Below are 20,601 nucleotides of genomic sequence, written 5' to 3'. Positions count from 1 at the left end.
CCCCTTTAGTTCTGTTAGTATTTGTTTCACATATGCTGGTGCTCCTGTGTTGGGTGCATATATATTTAGAATGGTTATATCCTCTTGTTTGACTGAGCCCTTTATCATTATGTAGTGTCCTTCTTTATCTCTTGTTACTTTCTTTGTTTTGAAGTCTATTTTGTCTGATATTAGTACTGCAACCCCTGCTTTCTTCTCACTGTTGTTTGCTTGAAATATGTTTTTCCATCCCTTGACTTTTAGTCTGTACATGTCTTTGGGTTTGAGGTGAGTTTCTTGTAAGCAGCATATAGATGGGTCTTGCTTTTTTATCCATTCTGTTACTCTGTGTCTTTTGATTGGTGCATTCAACCCATTAACATTTAGGGTGACTATTGAAAGATATGTACTTATTGCCATTGCAGGCTTTAAATTCGTGGTTACCAAAGGTTCAAAGTTAGGCTCTTTAGTATCTTACTGCCTAACTTAGCTCGCTTATTGAGCTGTTATATACACTGTCTGGAGATTCTTTTCTTCTCTCCCTTCTTGTTCCTCCTCCTCGATTCTTCATATGTCGGGTGTTTTGTGCTGTGCTCTTTCTAGGAGTGCTCCCATCTAGAGCAGTCCCTGTAAGATGTTCTGTAGAGGTGGTTTGTGGAAAGCAAATTCCCTCAGCTTTTGTTTGTCTGGGAATTGTTTAATCCCACCGTCATATTTGAATGATAGTCGTGCTGGATACAGTATCCTTGGTTCAAGGCCCTTCTGTTTCATTGTATTAAATATATCATGCCATTCTCTTCTGGCCTGTAGGGTTTCTGTCGAGAAGTCTGATGTTAGCCTGATGGGTTTTCCTTTATAGGTGACCTTTTTCTCTCTATCTGCCTTTAACACTCTTTCCTTGTCCTTGATCTTTGCCATTTTAATTATTATGTGTCTTGGTGTTGTCCTCCTTGGATCCTTTCTGTTGGGGGTTCTGTGTATTTCCGTGGTCTGTTTGATTATTTCCTCCCCCAGTTTGGGGAAGTTTTCAGCAATTATTTCTTCTAAGATAGTTTCCATCTCTTTTCCTCTCTCTTCTTCTTCTGGAACCCCTATAATACGGATATTGTTCCTTTTGGATTGGTCACACAGTTCTCTTAATATTGTTTCATTCCTGGAGATCCTTTTGTCTCTCTCTATGTCAGCTTCTATGCATTCCTGTTCTCTGGTTTCAATTCCATCAATGGCGTCTTGCATCCTATCCATTCTGCTTATAAACCCTTCCAGAGTTTGTTTCATTTCTGCGATCTCCTTTCTGGCATCTGTGATCTCCTTCCGGACTTCATCCCATTTCTCTTGCGTATTTCTCTGCATCTCTGTCAGCATGTTTATGATTCTTATTTTGAATTCTTTTTCAGGGAGACTGGTTAGGTCTGTCTCCTTCTCTGGTGTTGTCTCTGTGATCTTTGTCTGCCTGTAGCTTTGCCTTTTCATGGTGATAGGAATAGTCTGCAGAACTGGGACGAGTGACGGCTGGAAGGACTTCCTTTCTTGTTGGTTTGTGGCCCTCCTCTCCTGGGAGAACAGCGACCTCTAGTGGCTTGTGCTGCGCAGCTGCGCACAGACAGGGTTTCTGCTTCCTGCCCGGCTGCTATGGAGTTAATCTCCGCTGTTGCTGTGGGCGTGGCCTAGCTCGGGCAGCTACTCCAAAATGGTGGAGTCGCGTTGGAGCAGGAGCTGCTGGGAGGCTATTTATCTCCGTAAGGGGCCTCCCTGCTCCCTGCAGCCCAGGGGTTAGGGTGCCCAGAGATCCCGGATTCCCTACCTCTGGATTAAGTGACCCGCCCTGCCCCTTTAAGACTTCCAAAAAGCACCCACCAAAACAAAGCAACGCCCACCAAAAAAAAAAAAAAAAAAAAAAAAAGTTTTTAATTAAAAAAAAAAAAAAAAAAGGTGGTCGTTCATTTTTCTTTATTCTCCGGTGCCAGCCTCAGGCCTCTGCTCACCGGTCTTTCTGCCCTGTTTCCCTAGTATTGGGGTCCCTATCCCTTTAAGACTTCCAAAAAGCGCTCGCCAAAACAAAACAGCAAAAAAGCAAAAAAAAATGGTCGCGCGCTTTTCTTATGTCCTCTGTGGCCCAGCCTCCAGTGCCTGCTCACTGTTCTTGCTGCCCTGTTTTCCTAGTATCGAGCGCCCTGCACTCTGGCCTGGATGGCGGGGGCTGGGTGCTCGGCAGTCCTGGGCTCCGTCTCCCTCCCGCTCTGCCTGCTCTTCTCCCGCTGGGAGCTGGGGGGAGGGGCGCTCGGCTCCCGCGGGGCCGGGGCTTGTATCTTACCCCCTTCGCGAGGCGCTGGGTTCTCTCAGGTGTGGATGTGGTCTGGATATTGTCCTGTGTCCTCTGGTCTTTATTCTAGGAAGGGTTGTCTTTTTTATATTTTCATAGATATATGTTGTTTTGGGAGGAGATTTCCGCTGCTCTACTCACGCCGCCATCTTCCGCCCCTCCTCACGCCGCCATCTTCCTCCCCTACTCTGATATTTTAACTTTAGTAATTCTTCCAATTGTGAGAATGTGGTACTTTTCCATTTATTTCTACCTTGTTTATTTTCTTTCATCAGTGTTTCATAGTATTCAGTATAGAGATCTTTCACCCCCTTGGTTAAATTTATTCCTAAATATTTTATTGTTTCTGATGCTATTGTAAATGGGATTGTTTCCTTCATTTTTCAGATAATTGCTACAGCAAGAAAATGCTACCAATTTTTTATATTAATTTTTTATTGGAAAGTTAATATTCATATTTTATTTTGTTTTTATTCTTTATTGCAATATAGTTGATATATAATATATTGGTTTCAGGTCTACAAAATAGTAACTTGACAATTATATATATATATAAAATGCTCATCATGGTAAGTATAGTTACCATCTGTCACTGTACAAAGATATTACAATGTTATTGATTATGGTCCTTGTGCTGCACTCTTCATCACCTTGACTAATTTATTTTATGAGTAGAAGTTTGTATCTCTTCATCTCTCACCTGTTTTGCCCATCTCCCCATCACTCCTACTCCTGTGGCAACTACTAGTCTTTTCTCTGTGTTTATGAGTCTATTTCTGTTTTGTTTCTTCATATCCCTTCTTTCTTCCCTCCCTCCCTCCCTCCTTCCCTCCCTCTTTTTTCTCTGTCTGATTTACTTCACTTGACATTATGCACTCTAGGTCCATCCATGTTGTTCAAATGGCAGTATTTATTTCTTTTTTTATCACCTAGTAATATTCCATTGTATATGTACCCCATTTTCTTCTATTGATGGACATTTAGGTTACTTGATTATCTCAGCTATTGTAAATAATGCTGCAGTAACCATAGGGATGCATGTCTTTTTGAATTAGAGACTTTCGTCTTTTGGTAAATAACCAGAAGTGGAATTACTGGGTCCTATGGTAGTAGTTCTAGTTTCAGTTTTTTTGAGGAGCCTCCATTCTGCTTTCCATAGTGGCTGCACCAATGTACATTCCCACCAACAACACATGAGGGCTCCTTTTTCTCCACATCCTCTCCAATATGTGTTATTCTTGTCTTGTTGGTACTAGCCTTTTTATCCATTCATCTACCCATAGACACTTAGGTTACTTTCAGCTCTTGGCCATTGCAAATCCTGCTGCAATACACATAGAAGGGCATATAGATTTTGTTTCTGTGAAAACTTTCTTTCAGGGCTTGCAAATTTAAATATGCCAATGGAGTAAATAAATGTGTAAGGCTCATTTGGCATATTACCATAGACATTAAATACATAGTTTTGTAAGAAACTATTGACACACATATGTAGTTTTTTGCCTTATGGTAGTTTATTCTTTGAAATGTCTCTGTGCATGCATATGTTTGCATATGTTTGTTTATATACATATGTATATTCGCTAGTATGTTTGACTTTATGTAATTATACCAATGTTATAACATTAATTTTTGTATTGTTCTCTTACCACCCTACCATGTATCATTACTCCTTTGTTTATTCTAGATTTATTTAATCATATACAGAGATATTCATATATACATACATTATTTAATATTAGCGAGGGCCTAGAACTCTGACACATAGTAGGAACTCAAATATTTGCTGAATAAATATCTACCCATCCATCTATGGATTGACATATAAATATAGATGTTATCCCACTTTTCTGTATCTTACTTTTTCTTTCAATGATTCACTTGAATGCCTCCAAGTCAGTAGATAGAGCTTTAATAAGCATTCTTGTATTTATATCCTTGCACCTATGTTTCTACTAGGTTGAAGGGTATATTTAAATTTTAATTATGATAGATTTGGTAAAGACAGATTGCTTTCCCAAAATATTAAAACACTTTAATTTACTTCTAATGTAAACAATTACCTCCCCATCATCTCTCTTCCTTACTCCCACTCCTCTTGAGGAACAAGTGTTATAATATTACCTGTAAACGCTCTGGGCAGGTCAAAGAAAACTTATCTGGAGGCAAAATTTGTCCATTGGCAATCACTGGCTTGCCAACCATCCAAGTTCTTACTCTTTAGAATTTATGGACATTACTTGCCCTTTGCTTTCCCCATAGTAGAAGTACTACTTACTCATCAGGGAAGACTTTGAAAATTTATAAGTCTAAAATAGAAAGCAAGAAATTAGCCATATTTTATACAGAGAACTCTTCTATAAACTTTGTCCATGTATGTATACGTGTACATTTGTATAAATTCATCTATTCATTCATCAGATATGTGTGTGAGTGTGCAAATTCATTCAGTCAATGGTTCAACAAATACCTGGTGCTATATATTTATATAAAAGATAACTACAACCTTTTTTAACCCAAATAACTTTTACTTCTAAGAATTTCCCAGGTTTAAACATTGCCTAAAATTCATTATAGGGTATGATATTATATACATTTATTTACTTTAACCATACTCATGTTAAATATCATATGAGGTTTGATTCTTTATTATTATCAAAATTTGCTCTGATGAATAAATTGTGTATAAATATTTGTAAGCATTCTTGTTATTTCTGTAGGCTAGATTTACAGAAGTGGAATTATAGAGCTTAGGGGACTAGATCCCTTTAAGATACTTACCTAAAATTTTCAAATGCTTTCCAGAAAGTTTATAAATTTACTCCCTAGTAATATGCATATGAGAATGCCTCTTTCAATTTTTCTTCTGAAGTCTAAGTACTATTTTATTTTTAATATTTCCAGTTTGATCTTGAGAGACAATTCTCCATTATGGTATATTAAATATCCTTTGATTATTGGTGGGATTGAACATATTTTCATATGTTTAATAATCATGCATTGATCAGAAAATTATCTATTCCTGCCTTTTGTCCATTGGGCTTCTAATAGCTGTTTTATTCATTGACCTAACTATGCCTATACCAGTATAATAGGATATTATGTTTTACAGAAATTGCTAAAAGTAATTTAAGTATTAATATCTATATATCAAGTTTTCTAATTATTCTCTCTTACACTCTTTATTCAAGTCTTTTGTGGGGGGGATGTTTTTGTGGTTTCTTCACATGATGTGGTACATCCCTTGTTAAAATTATTTCTACGTATTCCATAGTTTTGTTGCTTGTGGGATTATTTCAGCATTTCCCCATGACCTACCTTCATAACATGTAGTATATAGGAAAGTTAATGCTATTTGCATATTCACTTCTTTCAATCAGCTTAACTAAAGTGCAGAAAACTATTGACATTTTTGGTAGACAACCAACTCTTGAAAATAACAATAAAATTTCCTATTTATTCCTAGAAGGAGTACTTTCAATTATTTTTATTGTTTTATTATATTGACTGGATCTAAAAGGAAAAATTAAAATAATAGAGGTGATTTACCAGGTACTCTGAAAGTCATCCTTGCCCTCTAATCCAAACAAGCTGTCTCAGATTCTTCTTGAGCCCCATTTATGGATTCACTCTATGAGGAACTAGTACTTTTTTTTTTAAGTGGATTGTTTTTTTTTTTTTTTTGGTATCATTAATCTACAATTACATGAAGAACATTACTAGGCTCCCCCCTTCACCAAGTGCCCCCCACAAACCCCATTACAGTCACTGTCCATCAGCGTAGTAAGATGCTGTAGAATCACTATCTGTCTTCTCTGTGTTGTACAGCCCTCCCCATGCCCCCCTACACACACATTATACATGCTAATCATAATGCTCCCTTTCTTTTTCCCCGCCCTTATCCCTCCCTTCCCACCCATCCTCCCCAGTCCCTTTCCCTTTGGTAACTGTTAGCCCATTCGTGGGTTCTGTGATTCTGCTGCTGTTTTGTTCCTTCAGTTTTTCTTTGTTCTTATACTCCACATATGAGTGAAATCATTTGGTACTTGTCTTTCTCCACCTGGCTTATTTCACTGAGCATAATACCTTCTAGCTCCATCCATGTTGTTGCAAATGGTAGGATCTGTCTTCTACTTATGGCTGAGTAATATTCCATTGTGTATATGTACCACATCTTCTTTATCCATTCATCTACTGATGGACACTTAGGTTGCTTCCATTTCTTTTTTTTTTTTCCATCATTTCTTTTAATGTTTTATTTTATTTTATTTTTTTTGGTATCATTAATCTACAATTACATGAAGGACATTATGTTTACTAGGCTCCCCCCTTCACCAAGTCCCCCCCACATCCCCGTTCACAGTCACTGTCCATCAACATAGTAAGTAAGATGCTGTAAAATCACTACTTGTCACCCAGTTCACAGTCACTGTCCTTCAACATAGTAAGATGTTGTAGAATCACTACTTGTCTTCTCTGTGTTGCACAGCCCTCCCCGTGCCCCCCATGCACTATACATGCTAATTGTAATGCCCCCCTTTCTTTTCTTCCTGCCGTTATCCCTCCCTTCCCACCTGTCCTCCCCAGTCCCTTTCCCTTTGGTAACTATTAGTCCATTCTTGGGTTCTGTGCTTCTGCTGCTGTTTTGTTTCATCAGTTTTCTTTTGTTCTTATACTCCACATATGAGTGAGATCATTTGGTACTTGTCTTTCTCCGCCTGCCTTATTTCACTGAGCATAATACCCTCTAGCTCCATCCATGTTGTTGCAAATGGTAGAATTTGTTTTTTTCTTAGCTCTGCGTAATATTCCATTGTGTATATGCACCACATCTTCTTTATCCAATCATCTACTGATGGACATTTAGGTTGCTTCCATTTCTTTGCTGTTGTAAATAGTGCTGTGATAAACATAGGGGTGCATCTGTCCTTTTCAAACTGGGCTGCTGCATTCTTAGGGGGAACTAGTACTTTTGAAAAGGGAATTCAAGACCATAATTAGGTCTCTCTAGATATATGCTGTTTTTTTTTTTCTTTTCACATAAGTACTTGAGGTATAGTGAAGAAACACTGGCTCTACTATCTGCTTTTGTGAAAAAAAGCAGAATAATTACATTTTTCTCAGAAGTTCATGGAGTTTTTGTGTATGGAAGAATACATGGATCTTTAATTACACTCTTGCCATAAACAACTAGAACACTGGAGGAAAGGTATGAAACAACAGTTTTTAGCCCTCAGGTAATAGGCAGCAGGTGACTGTTCCCTGAGAGAAGGGAGACAAAGGGAGTGTGCCCCGGGAGTGCCCTGGCTCCTTCCTGTTGTCAGTTTTGGACCACAATGCCATAGTTGGGATCCGGACTCAGCAGACTGAGGAGACAGAGACTGGGATTGAGAGAGACCAAGATGGGTGGGATCTGTGAGGCAGAGCTCCAGAGAAGAGGCAGGGATGTATAGGACAGGCTTCAGAAACTTTCACAGAGGTCCTCATGGTTCTGTTGATAATATTAAACCTCACAAGACCAAGGAAAGAATGAGAGATACTATAAGCTGAAAAATTACCAATGTTTAGAGAAAACCAGAAGATACTTGAGTTATGTTCAGTCAATGTGAAGATGTTACCTTGAAAACATGGGATATTCACTAGATACCCCAGAAGAGTCAGGCTTTACTAGTACTAAGTTAACCCTAGAGAAAAGGACATTCTAAATCTGTCCTGTGAAAGTTTAAAAACAATCCCTGATCAAGCTATTCTACAAGTAATTTAACTACCTCCCAGCACAAAGTACAGAAATATTTAAAGGAAGACAACAAACTCTAGACATTCTACAACATAATATTTGTAATATCTAGCAAAAAATTTTAAAAAGTAACAAACATGGAAAGAAGGAGAATCATGAACTGGACCAGGAGAAAATAATTAGTAGAAATAGAAACTGAAATGTACATATATTCTCATGGATTTATAAGAGGAAATAGTAAGATAATGAGAAGACAAATGGGAGGTATAAAAAAACATGGGTTTCCTAAATATGGGAAAATACCATAACTGAAGCGAAAAATTCTGTGGTGGAACTAACAACACAAAAATGCAGAAGATAAAATTAGTGAACTTAAAGTCAAAAGTAACTATTCAAATTAAAGCTAAAAAATCTGAAAAAAAATCACTGACCCATAGGATGCTATCGAGTACTTCAGTATATGTGCAATTCAACTTGCAGAAGGAGAAGAAAAAGAGTGGAGGCTAGAAAAAAATACTCTTTAAAATTTGATAAAAATCATAAACTCAAAGTTCCAAGAAGTTCAACAAATATCAAGTCAGAGAAACATAAAGAAATACACTTCAAGGTACATTATGATCAAATTACCTGGAAACCAGGAATAAAGAGACCACTTTAAACACAGAAGAAAGACATTTTACATCCAGAGGAACAATGGTAAGAATGACTTCTTAGTTGGAAAAAGATGGTGGTATGAGAAGTGAGGCAGAGACCTTCTTCCAAAAATCACATAAAACATGAAAATACAGCAAATACAACTAATCCTGAAAAAGCAATCCAAAGACTTCAGAACTGACTGCCTGCATCTGGGGAAAAGAAAAGACCTCACAGAAAAGGGTAGAGTAGCAAAGCCACAAGCCAGAGACAACCAAACCCTCCTCCAACCCACAGGCAGGAGGAAGCAAAATGGAGTGGGGAGAGAGTAGAAGCCCAGGACTGCTGAGCACCCAGCCCTGGAGATCTGCTCCAGGAGCACAAACCCACATTACATGGTGCTCTGGACATTAGTGGGTTGGAAATCAAAGACAGGTGGAATACTTGGAGAGACTCAGATTCTAGCTGCTTGTGGAGAACTGGTATGCACAACTAGCCCTCTGGGACAAAAGAATGCCAGGCAGTTTGAAAGACTTCCCAGCAGTGAGAAGGGCACTGAAAGGGCAAAGATTACACAGAGCTCACTGCTCAGGAGAAAGGGCAGGAGGACAAAATGTTTGGTACACTCAGCATCTCAGGTTGGGAACTCTCAGGAGCTTCAGATGCTCCATCCCCTGGCTGGCAATGCAGCCCCAAGGTCATCCACTGATATGTAGCCTGCCACTCCTTCCTCCTGGCAGCCACCAGTCCCACACACCTGCTGTCCCCACCAGTGTGCCAGGACACCTGGATGATGGCCCCACCTAAGACAGCTATAGGGGCGTACCACAGAGGCTCCTGTCTGCATGCTTGGCCACCTGGGCCTGGCAGTAGAGGGAGGTCTTACAGCTGGGAAGGAATGAAAGAGCTCTATCCTTCTGGCAAGCACTGGCTCAGCTTGCCTGTGACCCCCACCATTACTACAGGTGCTCAGCAGCTCCAGAGAGTAGAGCTTCTGGGCACTACAGGGCGCCTCCTCCACAAATCTATTATCGAATATGAAACACTAAAAAAAATGAAGAGACAGAATTTTGTCCAAACAAAAATTCAGAAAAATCTCTGGAAAGAAGGCTTAGTGAAACTGAAATCAAAAATATTCTTGATAAAGATTTCAAAATAAGTTATAAACCTACTCATGGAACTACAGAAAAATATTAAAGATCTTAGGGAGGACTTCAACAAAGAAAAGCTTTGAAAAATATGGTATCTGAAATGAAACATACAATGGAGGGTTTAAAAGTAGATTAGATGAGGTAGAAGAGACAGGAAATGAAGTAGAAATTAGAGAACAGGAATACAAAGAAGGTGAGGCACAGAGAGAAAAAAGGATCTCTACGAATAAAAGAATAATGAGAGAACTGTGCAACCAATCCAAACAGAACAATATTCACTTTATAGGGGTACCAGAAAAAGAGAAAAATGGAGAGAATGTCTCTTTGATGAAATAATTGCTGAAAACTTCCCCAATCTTAGGAAGGAAGTACTCTCTCACACAATGGAAATACAGAGATATCTCAACCCAAGGAACCCCAGGAAGACAACACCAAGACATATAATAATTAAAATGGCAAAGGTCAAGGACAGAGTACCAAAAGCAGCCAGAGAGAGAAAAAGTATCATTTATAAGGGAAAACCCATCAGACTATCAGCGGACTCCCAGCAGAAACCTTACAGGCAGAAGGGAGTGGCATGATGTATTTAATGCAATGAAAGAGAAGGGCCTCTAACCAAGAATACTCTATCCAGAAAGATTATCATTTAAATTTGAAGCAGGGATCAATTTCCAGATAAGCAAAAGTTGAGGGAATTTACCACTCACAAACTGTCTCTATAGTGTATCTTAAAGGGACTGCTATTGATAGAAGTGTTCCTAAGGCTAAATAGCTGTCACCAGAGAAAATAAAACCACCATAAGGAAGTAGACCAATTAACTACTAAGCAAATACAAAATTAAATAAACTACTCACAAAGTTAGTCAAAGGATACACAAAGTACAGAATAAGACACCTAATGTACAGAGATTGGAGGAGAAAGAAGAGGGGAGAAAAAAATAAATCTTTATATTTTGCTTGAAATAGGATAAGAAGTGAGTTAAGACAGACTGTTAGTAAGGAAGCTGCCATTGAATCTTTGGTAACCACAGATCTAAGCCTGCAATGCCAATAAGTACATATCTATTGATAATCACCCTAAAAAGAAATGGGCTGAATGCACCAATCAAAATAATAGAGTTAATGGATAAAATAACAAGACCCATGTATCTGCTGCCTACAAGAGACACCCTTCAAACCCAAAGACATACACAGATTAAAAGTGACTGGATGGAAAAAGATATTTAATGCAAATAATAGGGAGAGAAAAGCAGGAGCAGCAGTACTTGTATCAGACAAAATAGATTTCAAAGCAAAGAAAGTAACAGAGAGACAAAGAATGACATTACATAATGATAAAGGGGTCAGTCCAACAAGAGGATGTAACCATTATAAATATCTATGCACCCAACATAGCAGCACCTAAATATGTGAAACAAAGACTAACAGAATTAAAGGGGGAAATAGTATGCAATGCATTCATTTTAGGAGACTTCAACACACCACTCACTCCAAAAGACAGATTAACCAGACCAAAAATAAGGAGACAGACATACTGAACAACACATTAGAACAGATGGACCTAACAGACATCTACAGAACACTCCACCCAAAAGCAACAGGATACACATTCTTCTCAAGTGCACATGGAACATTTTCAAGAATAGATCATATACTAGGCCACAAAAAAGAGCCTCAGTGATTCTGAAATTTTACCAACCAGCTTCTCAGACTATAAAGGTATGAAAGTAGAAATAAATTATGCACCCACAAACACATGGAGGCTTAACAACATGCTCCTAAATAGTCAATGGATCAATAACCAAATTAAAACAGAGGTCAAGCAATATATGGAGATAAATGAACAACTCAACAACCCAAACTTGTGGGATACAGTGAAGGCAGTTCTAAGAGCAAAGTATATAGCAATACAGGCTTACCTCAAGAATGAAGAACAATCCCAAATGAACAATCTAATTTCACAGTTAGTGATACTAGAACAAGAAGAACAAATGACACCCAAAGTCAGTAGAAGGGGAAACATAATAAAGATCAGAGCAGAAAAATATACAACTGAGAAGAATAAATAATCAATGAAACCAGGAGCTGGTTCTTTGAGAAAATAAATAAAATAGATAAACCCCTAGTCAGACTTATCAAGAAGCACATAAAGAATCAGAAGTGAGAAAGGAAAAATCACTACAGACACCATGGAAATACGAAGAATTATTAGAAAATACTATGAAAAATTATATGACAAAAATTGGATAATCTAGAAGAAATGGACAACTTTCTAGAAAAAGAAACCATTCTAAGACTGACCCAGAAAAAAAACAGAAAATCTGAGCATGCAAATTATGAGCAATGAAATTTAATTGGTAATCAAAAAGTACCTAAGAACAAAATTCCTGGCTGAGATGGCTTCATGGCAGAATTTTACCAAACATTTAAAGAAGAGCTAATACCCATCCTCCTAAAGTTTTTCAAAAAGTAGAAGAGGAGTGAATATTTCCAAACTCATTCTAAGAGGCCAGTATCACTCTAATACCAAAACCAAACAGTGACACCACCAAAAAAGAAAATTACAGACTAATGTCCCTAATGAACATATATGTAAAAACTCTCAACAAAATATTAATGAACCAAATTCAAAAAGAAATAAAAAAGATACCCATCATGATCAAGTGGGATTTATTCCAGGGATACAAGGATGGTACAGTATTCAAAAATCAATCAACATCATATACCACATCAAAAAAAAGGACAAAAGTCACATGATTATCTCAATAGATGCTGAGAAAGCATTTGACAAAATTCATGATAACTCTCAACAGAATGTATATAGAGGGCAAGTACCTCAACATTATAAAGGCCATATATGACAGACTCATAGCCAACATCATATTTAACAGTGAAAAGCTGAAAGCTTTTCCTCTAAGATTGGGAAAAAGACAAGGATGCCCACTCTCCCCACTTTTATGCAAAATAGTTCTGGATGTCTTAGCCACACCAGTCATACAAAATGAAGAAATAAAAGGCATCCAGATTTGTAAGGAAGTCACTGGTTGCAGATGACATGATATTGTACTTTAAGAAATCTTAAAGAATCCACCCCAAAACTACTAAAACTAATATCTGAACTCAGCAAAGTTTCAGGATAGAAAAATTAACGAACAGAAATCTGTCACATTCCTATATACTAATGATGAACTAGCAGAAAGAAAAATCAGGAAATCAATTCCATTTACAACTGCATCAGTAAGAATAAAATACCTAGGAATAAACCTAACCAAGGAGATGAAGACCTATACTCTGAAAAATAGAAGGCACTCATGAGAGGAATTAAAGAAGGCACCAATAAATGGAAACATTTCCCATGCTAAAGCAAAGGAAGAATTAATATTGTCAAAATGGCCATCCTCTCTAAAGCAGTTAACAGATTCAATGCAATCCCTATTAACATACCAATGGCATTCTTCAATGAACTAGAACAAATAGTTGTAAAATTCATATGGAACCACAAAAGACCCTGAATACCCAAAGCAATTCTGAGAAGGAAGAATAAAGCTAGGGGAATTATGCTCCCTAACTTCAAGCTCTACTTCAAAGCTGCAGTAATCAAAACAATTTGGTATTGGCACAAGAACAGACCCATAGATCAATGGAATACAATATAGAGCCCAGATATTAACCCACATATATGGCCAATTATGTGATAAAGGAGCCATAGCTATACAATGGGGAAATAACAGCCTCTTTAACAACTTTTGTTGGCAAAACTGGACAGCTACATGTAAGAGAATGAAACTGGATTATTTTCTAACTCGATACACAAAAGTAAATTTGAAATGGATCAAAGACATGAATGTAAGTCATGAACCCATAAAACTCTTATTAGAAAACTTAGGTAAAAATCTCTTGAATATAAAAATGTCCAACTTTTTCCTTAATACACTTCAGGCAAGGGAAACAAAAGCAAAAATGAACAAATGGGACTCCATCAAACTAAAAAGCCTCTGTACAGCAAAGAATACCATCAGTAGAACAAAAAGGCACCCTACAGTATGGGAGAATATACTCATAAATGACATATGTGATAAGGGGTTAACATCTAAAATATGTAAGCAGCTCAAACACCTCAACACCCAAAACACAAATAACCTGATTTAAAAATGGGCATAGGATCTGAAAAGACACTTTTCCAAAGGAGAAATTTGAATGGGCAACAAAAATATGAAAAGTTGCTCCTTATTGCTAATTTTCAGGGAAATGAAAATTAAAACCATAATGAGATATCACCTCACCCCAGTTAGGATGGTCACTATCCAAAAGACAAGAAACAAATGCTGACTAGGATGCAGAGAAAGGGGAACCCTCCAACACTGTTGGTGGAAATGTAAATTCGTTCAACCATTGTGGAAAGCAATATTGAGGTTCCTTAAAAAACTAAAAATTGAAATACCATTTGACCCAGTAATTCCACTCCTAGGAATTTACCCAAAGAAAACAAGGTGCCTGATTCAAAGACATATGCATCCCTGTGTTTATAGCTGCACTATTTACAATAGCCAAGATATGGAAGCAAAGTAAGTGTCCATCAGTAAATGAATGGATACAGAAGAAGTGGTACATATGTACAATGGAATTTTATTCAGCCATAAGAAGAAAACAAATCCTGCCATTTTCAAAAACATGGATGGAGCTAGAGGGTATTATGTTCATTGAACTAAGCCAGGTGAAGAAAGACAAGTACCAAATGATTTCACTCATTTGTGAAGTATAACCACAAAGCAAAAAGTGAAGGAACAAAACAGCAGTAGACTTACAGACTCCAGGAAGGGACTAGTGGTTACCAAAGGGAAGGGGTTTGGAGGGTGGATGGGGAAGGAGAGAGAAGGGGATTAAGGGGCACTATAATTGGCAATCACAATATAGGTCGTTCATAGTGAAGGCAGTATAGCATGGATAAGACAAGTAATGACTCTATAGCATCTTACTATGCTGTTAGACAGTGAGTGTACATTGTGGCAGGGGATGATGACTCGATAATAAGGATGAATGTTGAAACCACAATGTTCATGTGAAACCTTCATAAAATTGTGTATCGATACTTTAATTTAAAAAATAGAATGACTTATCAGAAAATATGTAAGACAGAACACAATTTTGTGACATCATTTAAGTATGAAAAAAAACCTGGTAATTTATTATTCTATATCAAATGAAAATCTTTCAAAGATAAGGGATAGAAAATACTTTTTTCAGATGCAAACATCTGAGAGAATTTATTGGTTAGAAGATAGGCACTAAAGAAAATATCAAACTATATTCATGTGAAAGGAAAATAATGTCAGATGGAAATGTGGATATACAAAAAACACTATAGGGTACTGGAAATTAAAATTTATGCATAAATGTAAAATACTACATTTCATTTGAATGTTTTTTTAAAGGCCATTGACTTTAAATACAATAGTAATGTACTGTGGCGTTTATAACATACTTAGTTTGTTGCTTTCATTGCTGTTACCATCCCATTTTATAGATATTACACAATTTATCCATTCATCTGTTGATAGTAATTTAAGTTTTTGCCACTTTGAGTAAAGCTGCTGTGAATTTTTTTGTTGTAGGAAAGACACAAATTTGCCATCTCAACCATTTTTAAGTGTACAATTCAATTGGCATTATGTATATTCACTTTGTTGTGAAGCAGATTTCTAGGACTTTTTTCTTTTGCAAATCTGAAACTAATACTCTTTTTTGTGTTCTGAGCATCCAATTTCTATTGGGGAGTTTTCTCCCCTTACACCCAGAAGCAGTTCTTGGACACCAGCAGGGTGTCTAGGAATTCAACTCTGTTCTGACACTGTTGACCCAGAGATAGCATCAGATTGCACAGGTTAAGGTTTCTGTCCTGCAAGACCGCACCTGTCGCCCCAACACCCCCAACCCCAACTTCAGATGCCAGTCACAAGCCCAGTTTGTTATGCTCCTGACTGGCTGTAAATCAGAGGTTCCCAAGACCACCTCCTTGGATTTAATTAATTTGCTAGAGTGGCTCATAGAACTCAGAGAAACATTTTACTTTCTGGATTATCTGTTTATTATAAAAGGATGTAACTCAGAGACAGCCAGCCAGAAGAGATGCATAGGGAAAGGTAGAGAAAGAACATGAACTTCCATGCTCTCTTCAGACATGTACTCCCCACAAATCACTACATGTTTGCCATTCTAGAAGCTCTCTGAACCCCATCCTTTTGGGTTTTTAGGGAGGCTTCATTATACATGCGTGATGATTAAGTCATTGGTCATTGACAGTTGATTAAATCTGCAGCCCTTCTATCCTCCCCAGAGGTTGGAGGGGTGGGAATGGGAGCTCCAACTGTCTAATCATATGACTGGTTCTCCTGGCAACCAGCTGCCATCCTAGGTGCTTCCAAAAGTCACTTCATTCACGTAAAGAAAGATGCCTCTATCACTTTTAACACTTAGGAAATTCCAAGGGTTTTGGGAGTTATGAGCCAGGAACTGTGGATAAAGACCAAATGTGTATGAGAAATATGTATTTAATGACCAAATATTTATTATAAATCACAATATCACATAAGCCCATTAGATGATAATTCTCTTTTCCTCTTTTCCAACACCCCCTGCAAACCACAACTACTTTTTGTTTGTATGAATTTAACTATTTCAGAGAACTAATGTGAGTGGAATAACATTGTATTTGTCTTTTAGTGATGGCTCATATCACTTAGCTTAATGTCCCAAAGGTTCATCCATGTTTTAGCATGTATTGGAACTTCCTTTTTAAGGTTGAATAATATTCCCTTGTATGTGTAGACCACATTTTGTTAATACAATCAGCTGTGGATGGACATTTTTGTTGCCTCCACTTCTTGGCTCTTGTGACTAGTGCTGCTAGGACCATGGGTGTGCAAATATCTCTTTGAAGCTCTGCTTTCAATTCTTTTATATATGTACCCAGAAGTAGGATTCCTAGATCATTTGGTAGTTGTTTTAAATTTTTTGAACAACTTCCAAACTGTTTTCCATAGCCGTTGCACTATTTTACAATCCCACCAACAGTATTCAGTGGTTCCAGTTTCTCCACATCCTTGTCAGCACTTGTTAGAGATGATCTTTTTTTACGGTAGCCATCCTAATGGTTGTAAGGCAATATCTTTGTAATTTTCACTTGTATTTCTTTTTTGATTAGCATTATTGAGCCTTTGTTCATTTTCTTTTTGGCCCTTTGTATACTGTCTTTGGAGAAATGTCTATTCAATCCTTTGCCCTTTTTAAAAACAGATTATTTGATTTTTTTTTTGTTGTGCTGTAGGTGTTCTTTATATATTCTGGATAGTAATGCCTCATCAGATATGTGACTTGCAAGTCTTCTCTCCTCTTTTGTAGGTTGCCTTTTCACTGTGTTGATTGTTTCCTCTGAGGCACAAAAGTTTGAAAGTTTGGTATACACATTTGTCTAATTTTACTTTTGTTGCTTGTACTTTTAGTATCATATCTAAGAAATCATTGTGAAGTCCAGTATCATGAAGATTTCTCCTGTGTTTCCCTCTAGGAGTTTTGCAGTCTTAGGTCTTACATTTAGGCCTTTAATCTGTTTTGAGTTAATTTTGTATATGGTGTGACATAAGGGTCCAACATCATTCTTTTGCACTGGAGATCTAGTTTTCCCAGGAGCATTCTCTGAAGAAACTTTTCTTTCCCTATTGAGTGGTCTTGGCACCCTTGTCAAAGGTAATTTGGGCTGTCATTTGACTTTACATTACAGATAGCAAAAACTGAATAAATAAATAGAGATAAAGGAGATTCTTCATTATAATATAATTGATATAGAAGGAATAATGGAGAAGTAATTAGCAATGAATGCTAACCCTAGTGGGTGAAATTTTTGTGAGGACCCAGATGCTTGCATAATCTCACAATTAAGTCCTCACAAATTACTTATTAATTACAAATGGAAGCATCTTAACTTCCAGTAGAAAAACTTGGAAGACAGCACCTTAACCAAGTGATCCAAAAGTAACAACATAATATTAGGACAAACTGACATTTATCTCCTGAGAAGGACAGTATCACTTCTGTGAAGTATTTCAGAGTACTTTCAGGGTTAAGAGTACATACGCACACACATACACACAATGGCATGAAGCTGGGTCTATGCATACCCTGAACAGAGTACTTTTCCCCTCTGTACATTTAAGCCATGGAATTGAGAAATTAGACTCATGTTCTTAAATTGAGATCTTAGCACTTAAGAGATATTTTATATTATTTTGAGAGGTATTATAGCAAATTTTCAAGGGCAAGGTCTCAGAAACCAGATTGCCTGGATTTAAATCCTGGCCTATCACTTACTAACCCAGTGACTTTTCACAAGTTAAGTATTTATGTCTTAGTTTCTTCATCCCTAAAGTGGTAATAATAATAGTCACAAGGATGTTGTATTTAATGAGTAAATCTATATAAAGTTCTGAGAATATAGACTTATACATAGTAAGCACGATAAAGGTGTTCACTATTATGATTATTTATTATTTACAGAAACCATCTTTTCCTAATGTTATGCTATATATATGTATATATATGTACTTTTGCTTTAAAATCAAACAAAAGCAAATAGCCTAGGACTCAGTCCTAATCAAGGGCCCTGTTATGCTCATAAATGTTTAACAACCAGCCTGGGGGGAGGTAAAGTCACCATTTATAATTGCAAATGCCGCAAGCTACCACATGATGCCACTGAATTTGGGGATGGGAAGAGATGTACACAATCAGTTCTGGGGCTGGCAGTAGCTGCCATCCGCCCATGGGAAGGATTTCATTTTCATTAGAATTTAAGTGTGTTTTTGAAATGGCACACTCAATTTTCAGGTGCATATTTGAAGGTATTAAATCTTCTTGATGCAAATATGGTGAGACCTACTTTATAACATTTTTTAGCTTGTGTGTGTGTGCCTGCATGTGAGCATGTGTACTGTATGCCAAGAAACTAAGGATTCTGTTGTATCACCTCTCTAAATAAATCAAACAAAATTATAGTAGAGGAAAATACAAAAGGAAACTTCATGATCCATTTGATAATTTTACTTTCTATGATAAAATGTTTTTAAATGATCATTTAAGTTTTAAAAAATCTTAGGTGTGCAAATCGAATACGGAGTGCCATTGTACTGGGGGCTACCTGCCTCCACATTGCAAACATCGTAGCAGAGAAGTTTCTAGATTGTCCAAGAAGCAAGGCAAGTATCTATCTCTTTACATATCCAATTAGTATAATTCTCAAGTTGATTATGTTCACAAAAAGAGTATGACTTTTTGCCACTTAAAAAGGCACCAGTATTTTTAATTAAAAGGCAAATGGGCTTCTGTCAGAAATGGAAATTAAAAATATCTTAATCTTACTCATTTTCTAATATTAACTCTCAAATATCATGATTGAAGCTGAGAGTATCTTTTAAATTTTCTATTTACTGATATCACTGACTTTCTCTTTTATACTTTCAACTTTTCCTCTCCTTATAATTGAACAGTGATCTCATCTGTACAAACAATATTCACTCTGTGTAGCAATTATTATCTGTCCATTATAGCAGGAAAAAGGAAAGTGAAGATGAATTTTTAAGGTAAAGGAATTAGTTTGCATGAAAAAAATCCATAATTTCTGAAAAAGAGAAAACAGGAAGGATGCTAGCACAATGTTCCATGTGTTCACTGTGACTAAAGTTTCCATCATTCATCCATTGATTTGGCAAATACTCATGGAACTCCCAAATATAATGACCAGCCAGCTGCTTGTCATGTGGCACAGGGGATGTACAGTAAGCAAAACAAAGTTCCCTCCGAGCTTAAAGAATATGTATAGGCCACCATATACATGCTAACCAGTGGCAGAATTTGGGTTAGGAATCAAGTCTCCTGATTTTTATGCTGGTGGCATTTTAGTGCCACTGCAATGGGTCCATATATGCAAACAGATTCCTCATGTCAAAAAGCCAACAATCTAATAAAAACAAGATATGAACAAAGATAGTGAAATTCTGTGATAATGTACCTTGTAACAAGGTAGGATTGTTGGATAACCTTGCAATTACATGATCCCATGTTATGTATTTTTGAAGTTTTTGGGTCCTACTTGTAGTGTTACAGTGAAATTTTGCTGTAGCTGATGTATAATGTAGAATACATTGGAATTTTCTAGAACTTGGTTTGTATTCTAAGAAGAGGTTGTAGAGATAGTCCTAAGTATTATGATTCTATTATTATTTTTCCAAATTCCTTGAATAAGGACAAAAATTAAGAACATTCTATTAGTTTGCTGCAACTTGAAAGTAAAAGTAGCTTAGTTTTTTACTCTGATTTTTTTATGTGCTTTTATTTTTAGGTTTAATCATAGAAAAAGCTTTGGGGAAGACTGAGAAGAACTGGAGGCTTCTATGTCTCTCCACTGCTTTACATGCTCTCCTAGTAGCAGCCGTAGTAACCATAATAGCTGTTTTATGAAACATTTTGAAAAAGTGACTCACCAAGGAAGAGGACTCACCAAGTATCCAGTAAATTGAATTTGTGTTCTGAAGTCAAACTTTAGTACCATGTGAATCTAGTCATATGTAAGGCAGTGTCACGAGCAGCAGCAATAGTTGACATTTTACAGACAGGCTGAGTACTGTGTCAGTATCTCATTTAACTGTGGAAGAGAGTTTTGAATGCCCCCATTTTAAAGATGCAAGAATTTGCAAATATAGTTTAAACAAGACATTGCGTTTGTAATT

At 37.0% G+C, this 20,601-nt stretch overlaps 1 protein-coding gene across 2 annotated transcripts in view; it reads left to right on the top strand.

Annotated features, from left to right (window-relative positions):
• The window catches only part of ADAM32 (ADAM metallopeptidase domain 32), a 131,499-nt gene that overhangs the window by 87,120 nt on the left and 23,778 nt on the right, over positions 1-20,601 (top strand). The window contains exons 16-17 of one of the 2 annotated variants that reach the window (XM_036932172.2): positions 18,972-19,071; positions 20,214-20,382. The exons of the other annotated variant lie outside the window; for it this stretch is intronic. Coding sequence (XP_036788067.2) covers positions 18,972-19,071; positions 20,214-20,332 — 219 coding nt within the window. The 3' untranslated portion in view covers positions 20,333-20,382. The remainder of the gene's footprint in view (positions 1-18,971; positions 19,072-20,213; positions 20,383-20,601) is intronic. 2 annotated transcript variants of the gene reach the window in all.

This window comes from Manis pentadactyla, chromosome 7, assembly GCF_030020395.1.
Source record: "Manis pentadactyla isolate mManPen7 chromosome 7, mManPen7.hap1, whole genome shotgun sequence".
Lineage (NCBI taxonomy): Eukaryota > Metazoa > Chordata > Mammalia > Pholidota > Manidae > Manis > Manis pentadactyla.
The sequence above is the reverse complement of the archived record's forward strand: the minus strand, read 5'-3'. Positions and strand labels throughout refer to the sequence as shown.